Consider the following 19244-nt stretch of genomic DNA (forward strand, 5'->3'; position numbering starts at 1 on the left):
GTAAAAGACTGCGAAAAGCTCTGTCTAATTTGGTCAGTGAAAGACTTACCACTACTGCCACAGTCAGCACAGGAAAGGAGTTCTTCTGGCTTTTTCTCACGATTTGATTCTTTTGTCCCCAAACAGAAGCTACATATTGGAATGGGATCTGCTCGTGGCTAGGGAAAGAAAGTGTTGAATCAATTATTGGTTCTCTTGCATACAGAATCTTGTTTCCTGTTTTTGTGACCTCAAAATGTTATTCTCTTTTATTAAAACATGTTAGGCTTTTGTTTCGCAATGCAGAATTAAAATATCCTTAATATAGCCTCAGTTTACTAATACTAGCAGTTTGGTGCTTTTTCTTAGAATACTGAAAAAACTTCAGTGTAAAAATCATCTGTCAACATTTGGTTCTTCTTTAATACACACACAGTTTTGAATACCAAGAAATAGCTGTGGAGACTGAAATTAAGAAACAAGTTCATGAACAGCAGCAGCTGCTTATAATATCTCTTTCCTTACATGAAAACCAGACAATATTCCCCTCATCCACAAAGAGATCAGCAGCTGTCATTCTTAAATTACACCTGAACTATTTTCACATGTATAGGTTCATAAATTATGTAACTGTGGAGCCACCACAGAGTAGCTCCCTTCCTACTATCTGGTAGAGAGCCCTGTGCCACAGCCCGCCCAGTTTAGCAGAGTCCCACAACCCTCAAGAGAGGTCTTTTCGGGGGGGGGGGGCACTGGGTGAGAGGAGAGAGCGGCAAAGTCATATTCTGCTGAAACTACAAATTTCTCTGGATCCAACCCAGTATCAAGAGGGAAATAAAGAGAGAGAGAGAAAAGGCCATTTTTAATAATTCCTTAAAATGAGGAAGCTGACTATTTAAGGGGAGAAGTAAATAGGTAAGGAATCATGAGCACACAAGCATGGAGATTGGTGTGGTGGTTTAATAAGATTGGTGTTTGAGAAGAGGCAAAACCAACGAAGAACAGAGAGCATGCAATGAAATGAGTACAAAACCATGAAAAGAAATGCTATAATAGTAGAGGAAGACATGGAAGGAAAACAGGTATACTATGGTTTTTCTGTGAACAAGCAGAAGAATCGTGAACAGACTATACATTTTAACTCTGAGAGACAGGAAGACCTATCAACAAATCAAAGAACCCCACTTAAGCCAGAATTTCAAATATTAAATCAATGTTTCCCCAATCATAATCCCATTGTATTTACAATTTTTTTTATAAAAAACCATCAATCTATTAATTGCAGAAATAAAAGATCCAATTGAGTCAAATATTTCCTTAACTCCAACAATGATTTCAATGAGATATCTTCATAAAACAGACAGTATATTAAAGCATGTGTAACAGAAATTACCTACCATCAGCTAAAGGGCACTGGATGCCTATATGCTACCAGGACAAGGTTAAGGTCTTACTTTTATAAACACCTTAGGGCCAAGTTATCTTCCAGATTGCCTCACTCCTATGCCCTGGACCAATCTGTGTGTTCAGCAGATGGGTGCCTGCTTAAAAACACATCTGGTAACAACACCTAGTGCTTTTTTCCCAGTAGATTTTTGAGGTGTATTCAAATTCTAAGAAAGCACAGCACTCTTCTAAAGAACCAATTCAACTTATCTTCACACAGCCAGTCAGTCACCTATGTGACTATAGTTACCTTATTTTGGAAAATACATCTCATGCATGACAGAGTAAATCTCTGGATACAAAAGATGCTGTCCTGAAATAGAAACCCCTTAGGCAGAAGGAATTGTGCTGGTGTACCAGATGTCAGAGCATTTCAAAGTACTTTACTGACCAGATAAAATCTGAACTACGACAACTAGGATACAACTATAAAGCAAGTTTAATACAACATCAATAAATGATTGGTTAAAACTCAAACAGCAATACAGAAGCTAAGCCAACTAATCCAGTATCCACAATTTATGAACTAATGTCAATATAATTCAAATTACATTAGTTTGAACATACTGAAGGCTGTGTTCCAAAGACCAGTAAGAAAAACAGTTTTAACAAGAAAGCCTACTAAAGTAACTAGATCCAGGCTGAAAGCCTTAGTCTGCAGCTGAGCACATAAAAAGTATGACCCAATTATTCAGCACACAAAAACACATTTTATGATAACCTAATTAATCATAAACACAAAGTTTCAGACATTACATAATTTTACAGACTTGTTTTCCATCCTCTGCCAAACATAGCAATTTATAAGAGACATAAATCTATACCTGAAAAGTAATATCAACAAAGTATAGGAGAGGGGAGAGACTACTACTATTATTTTTAAAAGTACCAAACGAACTTTTACTACGCAGGGCATTTTATAAGGATTTCAAATGGTGAGGTTGATGTTATAACCAGGGGTGGCTTTCCCATCATCCTGACCATTGACCACACTGATGGGGGCTCAAAGGAGTTGGGAACAACCGCTGGAGGGACCATAGTTTAGCCACTTCAGCCTATTAAAAAGGGGGGCAGGGACACCAGTATTTCAAAATTCACCAGCCACAAGCACAGTTGTCATCCGCCTGACATTATATTTCATGCAATCGTATCTTTTGGGATAGTTTCTCAGCTACCATACAGAAACTATAGTCTAGCAACTGATCCATCACAGGACAGAGGTTAATCAACACCTGCTTAATATCAGATACAAAACCTTAGAGAGAAATCCCGGAGAATATCAGTTGTAACATGTGAATGAAGTTTGCAACTCTGGAAAAAAAGAGCTGGAATAATCTAACAGCAAAAGTTGTGTTAAGTAATAAGCCAAGGAATGTGAACACAGAAACATCAAGGTCTGTCTTCATCACTGCTGCCTCACCGGGCTGCGGTCTGGGCGTTTACTATGGCCCTGTGATTGTGTTAAGAAATTAGCCAGGCATGTTTTGCAACTGGCACAGGTCCAACTGGGACCACACGGAGATCTTTGGATGCCAGGCTGGCGAGTGACACCTCCATCTGGCTGGCCCCTCTAGCTTTCTTAAGCGGGTAAGCAGAAGAGCTTATTTATTGAATTTATATCCCATCCTTTTCTCCAAGTATATGTTTCACCCCCTCCTCAGTTAATCCCCACGATGACGCTGTGAGGTAGGTTAAGAGGCTGTGACTTGCCCAAGGTCACCCAGTGAGTTCCACCAAAGTCACTGCTAGGCCATCATTTAGTTTAGCAAATTATTAATTTTAAAAATGCCAAATTTTAAAGGGAGTGAGGAAATTAGTATGTAAAATATAGAATGATTAAGAATCATTCTAGATACATATTCCAGGTGACCAATTTGGACTAGATTTACTATGAAAGCTCTTAAAGGGTTGTAACTCCCACTGTTCAATGACATAATATATACATCTCTAAATTTTCATACAGCTGAGTTTAAAGGATAGATCAATGTGTTTTCACTTGACCAAGCAGCCCAATCAATAGTAACAAGGACATTCTGCTGTCAAATGCAAGATACTGTTGATACCATCAGCTCACACAGCAGCTCCCCACAGGGGTTTTGTGTCACAGAACCATGTTAGCTAGATCCTACCCATCCATGCTCTGAATAACACTTAAGATTAGTTTATTAGATTTCTTCTATGTCTTCTTCTTAAAAAGACCCAAGGCATCTTACAACAATAGACAGAGGCCACTCTATGCACAATAAAGAATATTCCCGTCAAGCTACATCATGCTAATTGTCTAAAATCTGGTAGAGGGAGACCATTCTTTTAATCAGCGTTTACAGATGTTATCTGTATTGCCTACCACAGCAGGAAAAATACATTGTGTAATGTTTTAACACATTTCACATGTGTTCGTAAGCAAGCACCCAATTGGGATTTCTTCTCACAACAGCTGGAACCATTAGAAGCAAATTCCAAAGTCATGATTGATCAATAATCAGCATAAAAGACACTTATAAAAATTAAATTTGAGCTAATGAAGATTGCATCTTACTTCAATAGGTTTTACTCAGATATATTTTAAACATGCTGTTTCAAATAACTGTTTTAAGTAAACTTGGGCATTTCACTGTAAGCCACTTTAGCTGAAAGGAGAAGCAATACCCAGATGTGTAATACTACTCACCAAAGTAGTGAGACTGTAGGAGTGATAAAACAGCGAAATATTAGGAAATGCAAGTCAAAGAATGCCAAAATACAGATGTCTTACATCTGGGTCAACAAATTCACACTGAAGGAAACTATAAAATGGAGCCAACAGTTCTACCAAGCCCTAGAGCAGTGTTTCCCAACCTTGGGCCTCCAGCTGTTTTTGGACTACAACTCCCATCATCCCTAGCTAGCAACACCAGTGGTCAGGGATGATGGGAATTGTAGTTCAAAAACAGCTGGAGGTCCAAGGTTGGGAAACACTGCTCTAGAGAACCGCAGAAGCAAAGCACACCTGGCATTTCTACATTGTACACTTTTCAATCCCCTTTACAACTGTGCCAAGTAATTTTATTTCAACAGGTTTGATATAAACAGAGAAGGTTTAAGATACAGAAACAACTGGAACTATTCAACTGATTTTAAAAGGCCAGCCGAAAGTAGAGAAATTCTAGAAAAAGCTTAACTGCTCGTTTAACCTGGAGAAGCAACCACACAGAAGGATTAAATTTACTTAATGCCAACAAACCTTTTCCCTTAAATGGCAGAAAACTACCTTGAGAAAGAGAGCTCAGACACAACCTGACATAGCTAATGATGGACAACTTTCCTTTGGCTCATTTGACTCATTTTCCCCAAAACATTTCTGGAAAATGCAAAAAGAAAAAGCCAAACTCTTTAGGTTTTTCATGAAAAATCAGAATGCAGATGAGTGGAGCATCATTTCCAATTAAGGAGAGGATAGCAAAGCCTCTTCTGTTTCCAGTAAGTGTTCCCACCCCAAGTCTTCCTTCAGAAATATGATGGGGATTTGGTTTAAGACAGTGAAACAGGCAGGGAAGGGGTCCTATGAGCAACAGGGGCAAGGCCTCAGAATGGGAGTGCAGATAAAGGAGAGAACAAAACAAAAACTATGGAACAGGTTCCAACAATATTAGAAACAAAATCTGAAAAAATATAAGTGGAAAGGCTTCCTACAGAAATATAGCTTAAATCCTCAATTACTTCTAACAAAAGAGCTGAGAAGCAAAAAGAATGATCCCAGCCAATGTTGTATGTTTGTGTTTGGCTTAAGTTGCCTCCTAAAGCTCTAGAATGTTCCTGAAACTGGCTCTGTGTAGGCATCAATTCCATGTGAGTAACTCAGGAATGAGGAACCTGTGGCCCATCCTGTTGTATCACGACTCTGTCCCATTGGAGGTTTTCAAGTAGAGGTTGGGTGTCCATCTGCCATGGATGCTCTAGTTGAGATTCCTGCACTGCAAAGGGTTGGACTAGATGACCCTCAGGGTCCCTTCCAACTCTACAATTCTATGAAGTGTCACTAGCTCCAACTATCATGGTGAACGGCACGGAAGACAGATGCTGCAGTAAAATAACATCTGGAGGGCCTCAAGCTCTCCATTTCTGGTGTTAGTTGCCGCGAGATCCAGAACTTAACTTTGGAGCCACTTTATCACTCTACAACTCTTCCATTAAATAAAGAAATAAAATACTACCCTTTCAGATGATAAACTTTAAAAAGAGGCATGCAGCAAATTGTTCCCTTCAAAGGCAAGCAAATCCTGCCAAAGAACAGTTCTCATTACCCATGGTACTTCCACAAAGAAGTATCAGGCTTATTAAATTACAACTATTTGAACAAGGTCAAGTACTCAGCATTTAATTTGAAGTATTTCCAGGTATAACACTGTCAGGTCAGCTTAAACAAGCCAACAGAGGCCTAGAGCCTAATTAAATATTAAAACAGAATCATTCACATCTGTTTTTATCTGAGAGTGAAGTTACTGTACATCACTTGGAAGTAGTGCTCATTAATATACTCTACACATATCTCTCAAAGGTTACAGGAATACCAATGTTTTCAGCGGGATCTGTCATGAAACCTGCACAACATAACTAGAGGAGAGGACACTGTTTCTTTCCGCAATATATCAATAGTTCTTTAATAACAAAAGAGACAATCAAACTTGGCTATATTTTAAGTTAAAAGGGATAGAATCTCCAGTGAAAATAAACCAGTTACTTTTCATAGGAACCCTTTTATCACTCATCTTATTTCCTTAGGTAAATCACTTGATAACAAGCATTCAGGAAGATGGTTTTGATCCAGGAGTAATTAAAATGAACAGCTGTCATGTTCAATTAAAGATCCATCACGCTTTTTGTTTTCATCTGCAAGGCAGTTTTTAATTGGTCTTAGGACCATATATTTAAAACACCAGGCATTTTAAATGAAGTTCCATGGCACAACAATGGAAAGACGAAAAGTGATCTGAATTCGGTATTCACTGCCTTAAAAGTCATGTTTTTATTTGTACAGTGCTTCTGTCCCTAAGTGGCTTGTAATCTAATCTTTGCTGGGGTAGGGACAGAGAGATAACAACCCTTCCCAACCTGGTGCCCTCAAGATATTTTGGATTGCAACTCCCATTTCAAGCAGTACCAGAGGACCACCATACTTTTTAAAAAAAGGGGGGGGGGGAGAGGGGAAAGAAAGAAAGAAAGAAAGAAAGAAAGAAAGAAAGAAAGAAAGAAAACAGCCTCACCCACCTCTTAAGGATAAGGTAAGGGAAGACAGAAAATCTCTTTTAAAATCTGGGAAACTGCCTACCCTGCCCCCACAGTCTTTGGAACAAATTTATTTCTTTTCTTTTTGCCACTACCCCCCCCCCCCAATTGCCTGGCACTGGAAGCAGTCGAGCAGTAGGTTATATCTGCAGGTTCTGTGGTATAATATTGAAGCACTTTTTTCTTGAAGCTGCTTCCCCCCACCACGCAGTAGTTCAGAATCCATACGTTGCTATACCCACAAGTGCTACGGGCGACAGAAGGGAGGGCATTCAAAAGGGTCACCTTGTCCAGAATATTGACAACATGACAGCATGAAATTACCAAAAATCTGCAATCTACATGTGTCCTGCTGCAGCAGGTAGCTGTAGGATTGTCACTTCACCAAACTACAAGGAAAAGGAAGGTTGTTGAGCTACCCCATGAGTAGCATCTAATATAAATGTTGTCATCAATATGAAACACAAATAGTTGAGGCCCATTATGTGGGCTATACCAATGACCAAGGTATATATGTGCCTACAAATGTTGTAAAGGAGAACTATCTCTTATTTGCAATTGGCAATGTGGATTTCATGGAGGACTTACAAAATCAAAAATTAAAAAGCAGAATCATTACTCACTGAATAAAAATGAGTCAGAAACAAGTGTTGGTCCATGGTATGTATTAGAAGGGAAATTGACCAAATACAGCTTTATGAGATAAAGTGGTCTGTCAAATAACCAGGTCCTAAGTTGTTTAGGGCTTTATATATTAACAATAAAACTTTGAACTTTTGCCCAGTACCAAATTGGCAGTCAGTGCAGATCCTTTATTGCAAATTTTCCTGCACAATTATGCTAGGTATTACTTAATTGCCTCAGAGCCAATATCAGATTAGTCCAAGTACTAGAATTTCCTCAGCCCGTCTAAGCACAACCCACATTTTTGCATGAATAGCTGTTACATGACCTTGCAAGAGGAATCCTTGCTGCCCGTACTAGCTTAAAACAACAAGCTTCAACTTCATGATGATCAGAGAAGCGAAGCATACATTCAAGATCTTTGAGGCACAGACCATAATGAAACATTTTAGTTCACTCCACAGGCAAACACAAAACTAATACATTAATTGGCAAAATAGTCCTTGGTACTATGAAACTGTTAGTTAAAGTATCCCTTGTATATTTTGTTTTAAAATTTGCTTTTCAAAATGATAATTGTTTGCATGATAGTATAAGATCTCTCTCAATGTCCTTTACAACAGTTATGCTTGGCATAGATTCTGATTATGTTAGCATTGTTACTGTAACAAAGTTAGGACTTGAAAGAAAGAGGCATGTGCTGATTAAAAATGTCTTGTTGGGGGAACATAAAAAGGCAAGTTGCTGATATTAATTTCAGAGTTTTAATGTTGAAAAGTCTTTCATTGTGTGATATAGGTCTAGTAAGACACAACTATTTTATAACCCTTGCTGTTAAAAATATCTGTTATGGTGATGTATATTTTTTGATTAACCTCATATTTAAGTTTTTATTCTGCAATAAATGGGCACCGGAGGTGATACTGCAGATGGTGTTTTGTTAGTTTGAAAAATTTATACATGGAAAACATACAATTCAGTTTCTTTCACATGATGCAGAAATTTGGAGAAGGTGGTATTTGAGAGCTGCATATCATAGGAGTTGCAATTACAGTCGTACCTTGGAAGTTGAACGGATTCCGTTCCGGAAGTCCGTTCGACTTCCAAAATGTTTGAAAACCAAACTGCTGTAGGAAGCTCCTGTAGCCAATCAGAAGCTGCGGAAGCCCCATCAGACGTTTGGGTTCCAAAAGAACGTTCGCAAACCAGAACAATGAATTCCGGATTTGCAGCATTCAGGAGTCAAAATGTCTGAGTTCCAGGGTGTTTGGGATCCAAGGTACGACTGTACTCAATATAGTAACTGGGTTACACAGATACTACAAACTGAAAACAATATTTTAAAACATTGCCTTAAATCATTTTAATTCTCCTAAAAGAGGAAGTGTTTCATAAAAGGTTGTCTCACTTTCCACTGGAAAGAGAGAAAATTCTGGAGGGAGGTTTGAAACACATACATAAACCCCCACTGTTCCTCTCAAGGACCCTGGCCTTCACTTTCTTCCAGGTATAGAAAATTAGTTTCACAAAATCTTTGCAAAGAATTCCTGTGACATCAGAGAATAATGAAATACACTCCCATTTTCTTATGAGAGAATGTTATTGCCTTTCAAAGCAATCTATTTCGTTTCATTATTCTTTAAAATAAATACAGTATACCAAGTGCTCTAGAATCACAGTAATCACTCTTAAAACAATCTACATAATGTACACCAGTGAGTCTAAGTGAGTCCTGACAAGGCTCAAAATGCTTTGCCCTGCAGCCAACATAAACTTGATTTCAAAAGCACTGTACAGTAATTGGATTTAAGCAACAGAATTACTTAGAGAAACACATTGAGTGGTACAGTTTTTACAGTAACAGATTAGGCTAAAGAGCAGCATGAGATTCATTTACCTTCAAGTACCATAAATTAATATATTTAGCCCCTGTGATTGTAGTCTATAGGAACACACTTATCAATCTTGCAGGTCTACGAGTGACAAGTAATTGCCGAAACCAATTTATACAGGGTTTTAAAAGTTTTTTATTTTATTTTAAAGTTGTTAGACATGTTAACCTATAAGAAAGGTTCCAATATCCTTATCAGGACAATACATTTAGGCAAAACAAAATGTCACAAAATAGTAAAGATGCTGTTAAGTTTTCCACACCTTTCCCATCAGACTAGATAGGGGGGAAAGCAGAGGGGCCGAGGAGAAAAAGAACAACAACCATGAAGCTCTGTTGCACTCTCTCTGAAGGAACAGATGCAATGTATGGGAGTTCTTATGGATGTCACTGGAGGTGTAAGTGTTCTCAGCTGCTAGGAGTACCTTTTACCAGCTTGGGCTACTAAGACAGCTATCACCATTCCTGGATCAGGAACGTTTAACAGCAGTTGTCCATGCACTTATAACCTCAACCTTACTGCAATGTGCTCTATTTGAGGTTACTGTTGAATTTGGTTCAGAGAATGCAGCTGAAGCAGAATGCAGCAGCTTCACTGCTTGTGGGGTCAAACAACCACCAGCATCTAATTCCTTCCTTGCGGGATTTGAACTGGCTGCCAATCTGCTACTAGGCCAAATTCAGCGTTTTGATATAAGGCCCTGTACAACTCAGGACCAGTTTACTTGAAATACCTTCTTATCCTTCACTGCAGTCTGCGGAAGAGCGTCTACTTCACATTTCAAAGATATAAGAAACCTACTCTATGGTAACTGAGAGCTTTCGGTATGACTGCCCTTGTTCTATGGAACAGTATTCCCGTCAATTTACGACAGGCGCCCAATATCTGCACTTTCTGGAAACAACTGAATACATTTCCTCCCAACAAGCTTTCTCAACTGGATGAATAGGTCTCTGCCATGGGTGTGTATTTTGAATTGTTTTTAAATCCACCTTGTTATTTTTGTGCTGTTTTTAACTAGTTTTAATTTTTATTATATTGCACACACCACCCTTGAGATATATATGCATGGAAGGTAAATGATAATAAACAATAAATAGATAATCTACCTTGGGTTTTATACACAGAAATCTGTATCCTTGGATAGAGAACAGAAGGGCAGTCATTAGCTAAAAGTATTTTGCCAAGAGCAACAATATCCCTGCCAACTAGGATGAAAAGTACATCAATCCGCACCACTGTACTGTTAAAGATTATGGCATTCACTTTACTAGTTAACTTAAGAAATAGGAAGAAATCCCCTTCCAGCACTTCCTAAAGATGACAAGGATTTTTTTAAAAGCTGCTTTGATAATTGTTAAAAGGCAGGAAGAGTTCATAGGTGGAAGTTTTCATATGAAGACATTAAACTGCCTTCTCCATTGTTTCAGATAGACAGTCCTGTGCTAGACTTGCTATCTTCTCTGAAAGTGACTCCCTGGGGCCTCAGATATTTTTCCTAGCTCTGCTACCTTTCATTGGAAATGCCAAGAGCTGAATCAGGGATCTTGTTCATGCAAAACATGCACCCCACCACTGAGCTGAAGTCCCTACAGACACTGATATCCAAATCAATCAAATTTGCTACTTTCCATGAAATTTCCTTTCTGCAAATTACTTGCATTCCAATTATCTCCATGAGAAGAAAGTGTCCTATCAGGGTGGATAAAAAAACAATTATTTTTTTTAAGAAAAGTAAAAGCAGATGCATATTTCAGTTATAAATACCTTACCATAAAACTAACATGGTTTCAAAAAAATTCTGAATATACTAATTTACTAAAACTGAAATTGTTTCCTTATTTTAAAAAAGCTGCTTTTCTTTATATAGAAAAAGCTGTGGGGAAAGCATGCATGGTACAACAGTTGATGCCCACACTTTAGAGCTTAATGCTGGGGCCAGTGGCGAACAAATCATGACAGTAAATCCAGGTAACGTCCTGCATCTCACAAGGATCATCCACTGAGCCCATGTGAATGGTTTTTTTACTCCTAGTTTATTGCCAAACTACCTAAGCCCCTGCAATTGATGAAAGATAGCACACAGTGACTTTCATCTCATGAAGAAGGTTTATTAAATTTGTATATTATTTCCCACTTAAAAGTCCCAAAGCAATTTTGGAGCAAGTAAAAAAATAAAATAAAATTTAACAAATATTATTTATGGACAGTGTGTGACACCTTTTAGAGCCCAACCTTATGCAAATTTCCTCAGCAATAACTTCCACTTTATTCAGTGGGACTTGTTTCTAATCACCTAAGGCCTTTCTTTGTGTGCCTCCTCCATGAGAGGTCTGTAGGGTGGCAACACAAGAGCGGGTCTCCGCAAGGAGATTAATTAAAGGTGCACATGGAATGGAATCTTAAGACTTTTATAAGCAAGACATGATTCTACAGTACAAAAGCCATGAGAGCTGCAAGATTAAAGGTTCTGAAATATACATTTCGGTTAGAAATCAATGGGTTGGATCCAGGCACACATGTAGGTCCAGTTAAATCAGTGGGACTAACTCAAGACCCATTCATCTGAACAAGTCTGAGTATGACTAAGTCTGGATCCAACCCAATATGTTTTAATTTGAATGCATGCTTGCTCAGGAAAATTGGAAAACTGATTTATACTGCCTTGTTTTAAATCAAAGCACCCTGATTCCTGCAAAATGTTTGCACCACAAAACACTAATATCAGTGCTTCACTGTACATAACTGACGGCAAAGTCCAAACATAGATCTTTTTAAAAAGCACATAAAGAACAATTTGTCGGAGCTGAGAGGGAATACTTAGATCTTCTAATTTCCAGGATATGTTTAATCTGATCTCCAACATTTTGCATCAGGAACCTGTCACCTGTATGGCAGGGCAGGGGTGGAGCACCTTTGGTCCTCCAGATGTTGCTCCCAACAGCTCCAGCAATCATGGCTAATGGCCAGAGATTATGGGAGTTTTAGTTCAGCAATATCTGGAGGGCCAAAGATTCCCCACCTCTGCTATATGGCACAGAGAGTCAGAATACAACAAAAAGTGCCAGTTCATCCTGTTTGCAAAGACTCCACAGAATTTGCAACCAGCACAGGCAAGCACATGCAAGCTCTCATGACTGCCAATAAGTCCCAACTGCAATGTGTTGGCCCAAGCTTCTGCAAAGTCCTGCAGAGCAGACACTATTATTCTCTGATCTGGAGAGGGGGAGGCTTGGCAAACAATTAAAGGAGCTTTTAAGACACTGGGTTCTCACTCTCACATACATTTCTGGCACAGCCAACTCTCCAGTATTTGGCGGGCGGGGCGGGGGGGGGGGGGAGAGAAGAGCAAATGCTTATTGCATGCCCAGACTTGATTCAGCCAGTCCTGGCATCTTTTTGCCTAGCTTAAGACATCTGCTGCACCATTCCTAGAAGTATTGATGGCTCACGCCAACAGCTTTGTGGACAGCTGGCAAAAGTACCAGGGGAGTGGGACTGGCAACTAAAGTTGCTGACATGCTCTGTCTGCCCTTGATTATTCTGCTTCAAGGTACTTGGGGGGGGGGGGGAGGGGGAGAGGTTAAAATAATAATTTTACAAGGTGAAGGTTCACAAGTCTGCTTAGGTGGCAATCTGTCACACCCTTAGCCCTAGTAGGCTCCAAAAAAACAAATGAGGACATACCTTGAGTAAATGCACTCATGTGTAATGGATGGGCAATCAGTACTTGGATGTGGCTATGAAGCATCTTTACCTAGTCCTTTAAAAAAACAACCCTTAGTGTGCGATAAAAGACACATTTGTTCAGTTTCACTTGAAAGGAAAGAAGCAGCAAGTCACCAAATAAATCTTAGTCAATCTGAAAGCTGATGGGGGCTTTTAGGAAGCACATCCATTTGTAAGCTCCTGCACCCCACACTGGCCCGGGTTTATGTTTTTACACCATCTGAATAACTATGAAGGCTTTCTTTTCAGGCACGCCAGCTTTATTACAAAACCTGACAGGTTGATTTCCTCAAGTCCGGAATATACAGGCTTCATAAAGAATACAGAAGTTGGAAATGCTACTTTATTGTTCAGCACTCATAAGACTAAAGTGTGGTTCTTCCAGACCTCAAGAATGCATACCATACAACAATACATAACACACTAGTATTGAATTCTTCATTTTCATCTGATATGTACTGCACTCTTTTGCAGAGTTAGTTCTAAATAGTAGCACTGGTTCTGTTCAATATGAGGAGTCAAATATATACAGAAAAACAGACAGTCCAGCTGGAACCAATAAATTGCAAAATCAGAGAACTTCAGCAGCATAAAGCCACATAAATAAGGGAAAGATCAGCCTTCCATCTTTCTATTAAAAAACAATTACTTTGGATAAAGACATTCAGTATACTTGGCTTGCAAATTCTTTTGAGGAAGAGCTATCTATCATTCAGCCAAATATAGGACCCTGCAAATCATTTTTACTAATCATACACAGTAGTGTTAAAAGGAGTTTTATTTTGTGTACGGCTGAATACCTGGCACCAGCCTGGACACTCTTTAGCATAACCATTGCATACAAAGGGGGGAGGATGTTGGGTGAGAGACCCTAGAGCAGCTGTTCAGTGCCTGAGCTGAGGACCTCAATGAATGACAAAAGGTTACCTTAATTCAATGAGATAATCAGCACACATCCACCCACTATGAAGAGAGTTTCTACCATCTGCAAAGCGACAGGCCTAACTGCTTCTAAAACAATTGGAAGCATGCTGACATGCCCTCATGTCAGCATACATTTGTCTCTTAGCAACAGCTTTTTTAAAAGGCTGAACTCTGCAGAAATTTTAAGAAGCATCCTTAGCCAATGACTTGGTAAGCGGCTTTGATTACTCCCGTTTGCTGAACAGATGCCCAGTCTCACTGCTAAAAACTACACAGAGCAAACTTTTATACTTAAGAGACAAGGGAAACACTATAGCTGTGTCATCTACCCTTTGTACACAATGACCTTATCAACATAAGAATTCCCAAGGCAAACTTCTCTTTAAAAATTAGTAATGAATAAAATGATTTATTTAAGTCTTGTAAGTCAGCTTAACATAATAAGCTTCACATTAAACATAAGAAGCTCCCACCTCTACCATTTTTCTTTAATTTTATTATCTGAAACATTTCAAAAACCTTTCAAAAATGTTTCCTCCTCCAGTACTTTTCAAGTAAAAATAATCGGGTTAAGTCTATCTTTGTATTATTACCTCTAAAAATGCTCTTGCTATTCAAAAATGATGGAAGTAAGACAGTCAGAATTCCAGTATGTACTCTAAACAAATTCCAACTTACCACAGGTTAAATATAAATATCATTCAATCATGACAACCGTGAACCAGAAGTTAAATAAGGTTAGACACCCGTATTTCATTGTCTACGGTCCAAATTACCTGTGCTTATAGTTTATAAAAGCTGCTGCACCAGAGATCAGAATTTGGATCACAGTGCTGTTTGGCACAGAATGAATAACTTGCAGGGTTTAAGTTTTTAAAACTTGTTTGAAGTCTTCACCTTCATGGCTAATAACTACTGGTGCTGGGATTTGTTTCAGGGATGCTACAAAAGCCCTGATCAACTCCAGCTGCAGCTACTTTCATAAAAATAAATTTGAAAGCTGCAACTCAACATGCAGTATGGCCCTAAATGATAGCTTTACTTCTTATTAAAAAGCCACGAAGTTATATCTCTTGGGCTTACAGTGGTACCTCGAAAGACAAAAAACTCGCTAGACGAAAGGTTTTTCCGTTTGCGAGTTGCCTCGCAAGACGAATTTCCCTATGGGCTTGCTTCGCAAGACGAAAACGTCTCGCGACTTTGTTTCCTTTGTCTAAATAATAATTCGCAAGACGAAAAATTCGCTAGACGACAAAACTTGCGGAACGAATTAATTTCGTCTTGCGGGGCACCACTGTATATCTATTTGGTCGCAGGTAATAAGTCATGCCAGACAAAACACATTTATATTTTTGATAAGAGTTACAAACTTGGTGGGTCAGGGGAATGCTGTGGATGTAGTATATCTTTTGATGAAGTCCCCCATGATATTCTTACGGAGAAGCTGGTAAAATGTGGATCAGGTGAGAAAACTGTTAGGTGGATTTGTAGTTAGTTGACTGACAGAACCTAAATAGTGTTCACTAAGAGTTCCTTGTCATCCTGGAAAAAAGTAACAAGTGGGGTGCCACAAGGTTCTGTCCTGGGCCCATTGTGGTTCAACATCTTTATAAATGATGGATGAAGGAATTTAGGGGATGCTCATCAAATCTGCAGATGACGCCAAACTGGGAGGGGTAGCCAATGACACTGAAAACAGAATTGGGATTCAATATGACCTTAATAGATTGGAGAACTGGGGCAAAACTAATTTCAATAGGGACAAAGAAAAGTTCTACATTTAGGAAGAACCAGCTGCACAAATGTAAGATGGGGGTCACCTAGCTTGCTAGTAGTACATGTGAAAAGGATCTAGGAGTCTTAGTAGAGCACAAGCTTAATACAGTGGTACCTCAGGTTAAGAACGTAATTCGTTCTGGAGGTCTGTTCTTAACCTTAAACTGTTCTTAACCTAAAGCACCACTTTAGCTAATGGGGCCTCCTACTGCCGCTGCTGCACGATTTCTGTTCTCATCCTGAAGCAAAGTTCTTAACCCGAGGTACCACTGTATGAGTCAACAGTGTGATGCAGCAAAAAACCCTAATACTATTTTAGGCTGTATCAACAGAAGTATAGTGTCTAGATCACAGACCACACCTGAAGTACTGTGTCCAGTTCTGGGCACAATTTAAGAAGGAGATTGACAAGCTGGGACATGTGCACATGATAAAGGGTCTGGAAACCAAGCTGCATGAGGAACAGTTGAGGGAACTGGGTATGTTTGGCATGGTAAAGAGCAGACTGAGAGGAGATAGAATAGCCAACACCAAATAGGGCTGTTACATGAAGGATGGAGCAAATTTGTTTTCTCCTGCTCTGGAGGCTAGAACCTGAAGTAATGAAGTTACAAGAAAGGAGATTCCGACCAAACATCAGTTAGAATTTTCTGACAGTAAGAGCTGTTCAACAGCGGAACAGACTTACATAAGAGGTAGTGGGCTTTCCTCCCTTGATGGTTTTAAAGCAAGGAGTTAGATGGTCATCTGTCATGTATGATCTAGCTGGGATTCCTACATTGGCAGGATCCCTACCGCAGGCAGTTGGACTAGATGACCCTTGGATCCCTTCCAATTCTATGAAATCTAGAAAGAAGAATGATCATTTTCTGTAAGGTAAAAAAGGTTCATGGCTTTATGAAGTGCTTTTGAGTTAACATGGAAAAATTACACAATAAAATTGGAATGTGTGCAAAGCGATATTCACTTAAGTCCATATCATCCATTAATATATAAAATTATATGCTGTGCTTTGGCAGCTGCAAAAGTTGGCTTTAAGCCACGTTCCTGCATAACACGTGTGTATAACATGTAAGTGCAAGCTGTATAAATATGCCAAACCACACTATTTCATCTGCTAGCTAAATTCTACATGCTCTTAAAGCAGTATAGCTAAGGTGTGGAAAGAAAGTAGGTATGGGATATTTCATTTCTTCCTTGGGACTTCAAGAATGTCCACATACATTTTACATTCTGACATGGGAGTCAGTGTCATCATAACTGCTCAAGGGGACATAGCACTTCCCATTATTGTTGCAGCCACTTCCTCTGTAGGATTTTGAACTGTACCCTCTCTGAACAATATTTACATGTGGACACCCTGAGCATAATATTGCTTTGTTAAAAAAGAAAAGAAACTGACAGATGTGTGTACACACACATATACACAAACATGGGGGGAAGGTGAACTAATGGAAGTGCAAAACTACAATACACGGACTACCACTAAAATACACTATATGCAAATTTGTATTTTTAAAACTCCTGAATCCAACATTCTTTGCAAAAATCCCAGCAACCAGCAGGAATCACACAGTCCAACCAAAATTGCAAGTGGTCCTCCATTTATCCACTCTTGTATTAAATGAACTGGCAAGAATAAAACTTAACAGTTAAAGTAAGAAGCCTCGTAGTACTACAAGACACATATTGTGGATTTTCAGTAAAAATGTGTTTCCTTGCCAAATATAACAATACATAGAAAGTGTGTGAAATGATCATGTTTTTACCATATTGGGCTTCAATATTAAACAGTGAAATTTGTTTTTATAATAGCTTTTCTAACTTGGCTTTATAAAAGATGGGCTTGGATTTAAGCTCATACCACATTCCACCTTATCATAGATTGTTTTGTAAAGCAAAGGGAACCTCAAGGTGCCATTTGTGGTAGAGGGAGCTTTTGGTCAGTAAGTTAAAAGCCTGCCTGGGTATAAACTAGTTATGCTATTCTTTGGTTCCTGGCTATGGTCCACCAAGGAGCATAGAGCACAATCAACTAGTGAGGCAGAGCTAATCCTAGGGTAGGGGTGGGGAATTGAATCTGGCTGGCCAGATCCTTAACCCCCCCCCCCAACTTGGCTGATGGCACCTGTCAATCACCTGATGTCAATATTACATTAGCTAATTGACACTGACAGTAAGTCCTGCTTGCAAAGGAACCATCACAAGTTCACCCTAAGGTCCCAATTGTTCCTTAACCAGACACCCGCCCCACACCTGATGTTATATATGATTAGGCCAGCAACTACTGTCAACTCCTAGTAGGGAGGTATCTTAACCCTTCTGCCACAGCTCCAACCCAGACATTGCCATTCTGGAGTTTCGATTCCCGGCAGATAGGAAAACATATAGGCATAAGAACTGTGCATGTTTCTCCTTCCAATGCCAAAAGAAGAGATAATTCTAAGGTTCCTTGGCTTCCACTACAGCAAGGGGAAGGGAACCCAATTAGGGCCTGCCCTAACCTAACCAGGCCTGCCAGGCCTCTGCATGTGCTTGTAAGGCTGCTTTGGCTAAGTCATGCCCACAGGCCCTACACCTAAGCATATATGACATCAGGTGTGGGGCAAGTAGATAGGTAAAAGGTAAAGGACCCCTGGACGGTTAAGTCCAGTCAAAGGCGATTATTGGATTGCGGCGCTCATCTCGCTTTCAGGCTGAGGGAGCCGGCGTTTGTCCACAGACAGCTTTCCTGGTCATGTGGCCAGCATGACTAAACCACTTCTGGTGCAACGGAACACCATGACAGAAACCAGAGTGCACGGAAACGCCATTTACCTTCCCTGCTGCACCTATTTATCTGCTTGCACTGGCGTGCTTTCCAACTGTTAGGTTGACAGGAGCTGGGACAGAGCAATGGGAGCTCACCCCATCATGCAGATTCAAACCGCCAACCTTCTGATTGGCAAACCCAAGTGGCTCAGTGGTTGAGACCGCAGTGCCACCCACATCCCCAGCAGGTAGATATGCTGGTCTAAAGGGACTTGCATGACACTAGGTAGGCCTCGATAATCAGCTAATTGTGGGAGTTGCAAAGTGTCATACACAGAGCTATGTGAGCCCCAATAATCAGCTGGTCATCATGTCACCTAACATTGTGACAGATTCTGTTGAACCTGTTCTGCAGGGGGTGGGGAAGAAAAGGATCCAGTCCACCAGTTAGATCCACTTCCCTTAAGTACAAACATATTTTGTTAGGGGAATGATATCACGAGTGCGCACATAGCTTTTAGATACTGTTTTAAACTGTATGTGTGCTCATCCTTCCATGTGGCTTCCTTCTATCTCCACTGAAGGTTAGCAGCAAGTGAGACCCAACAAACATGCAGTTCTGGACTAACCATAGCGGCTCCAGAAAGGTACAGGAGAGTTAGTTTGGTGGTACCACTCAGTACCTTCATGTAAGTACCATTCATAAAAGTGAGTGCAAACTACAATAAAATGAGTCCAATAGCCCTGCTGATTTTAAGGGTTACACCAAAGTGATAAAGAGTAAATACCTTTATCCTGACAAGAACTAGAGTCATAATCCAATGGGTGACAATACCTGGAAATTAACTGTAGGAAGGG

The 19244-nt window shown here is 39.7% G+C and overlaps 1 protein-coding gene across 10 annotated transcripts in view; it reads right to left on the reverse strand.

Annotated features, from left to right (window-relative positions):
• Window positions 1-19244, reverse strand: part of KAT6B (lysine acetyltransferase 6B) — an 83945-nt gene that overhangs the window by 54078 nt on the left and 10623 nt on the right. For all 10 annotated transcript variants that reach the window (XM_028729099.2, XM_028729086.2, XM_077930647.1 and 7 more), the window contains one exon: window positions 50-158. Coding sequence is in view for 9 of the 10 variants with exons in the window: in XM_028729086.2 (XP_028584919.2) it covers window positions 50-158 (109 nt within the window). In the remaining variant the exon portion in view is untranslated. The remainder of the gene's footprint in view (window positions 1-49; window positions 159-19244) is intronic.

Source organism: Podarcis muralis, chromosome 6 (assembly GCF_964188315.1).
Source record: "Podarcis muralis chromosome 6, rPodMur119.hap1.1, whole genome shotgun sequence".
Taxonomy (NCBI): Eukaryota; Metazoa; Chordata; class Lepidosauria; order Squamata; family Lacertidae; genus Podarcis; species Podarcis muralis.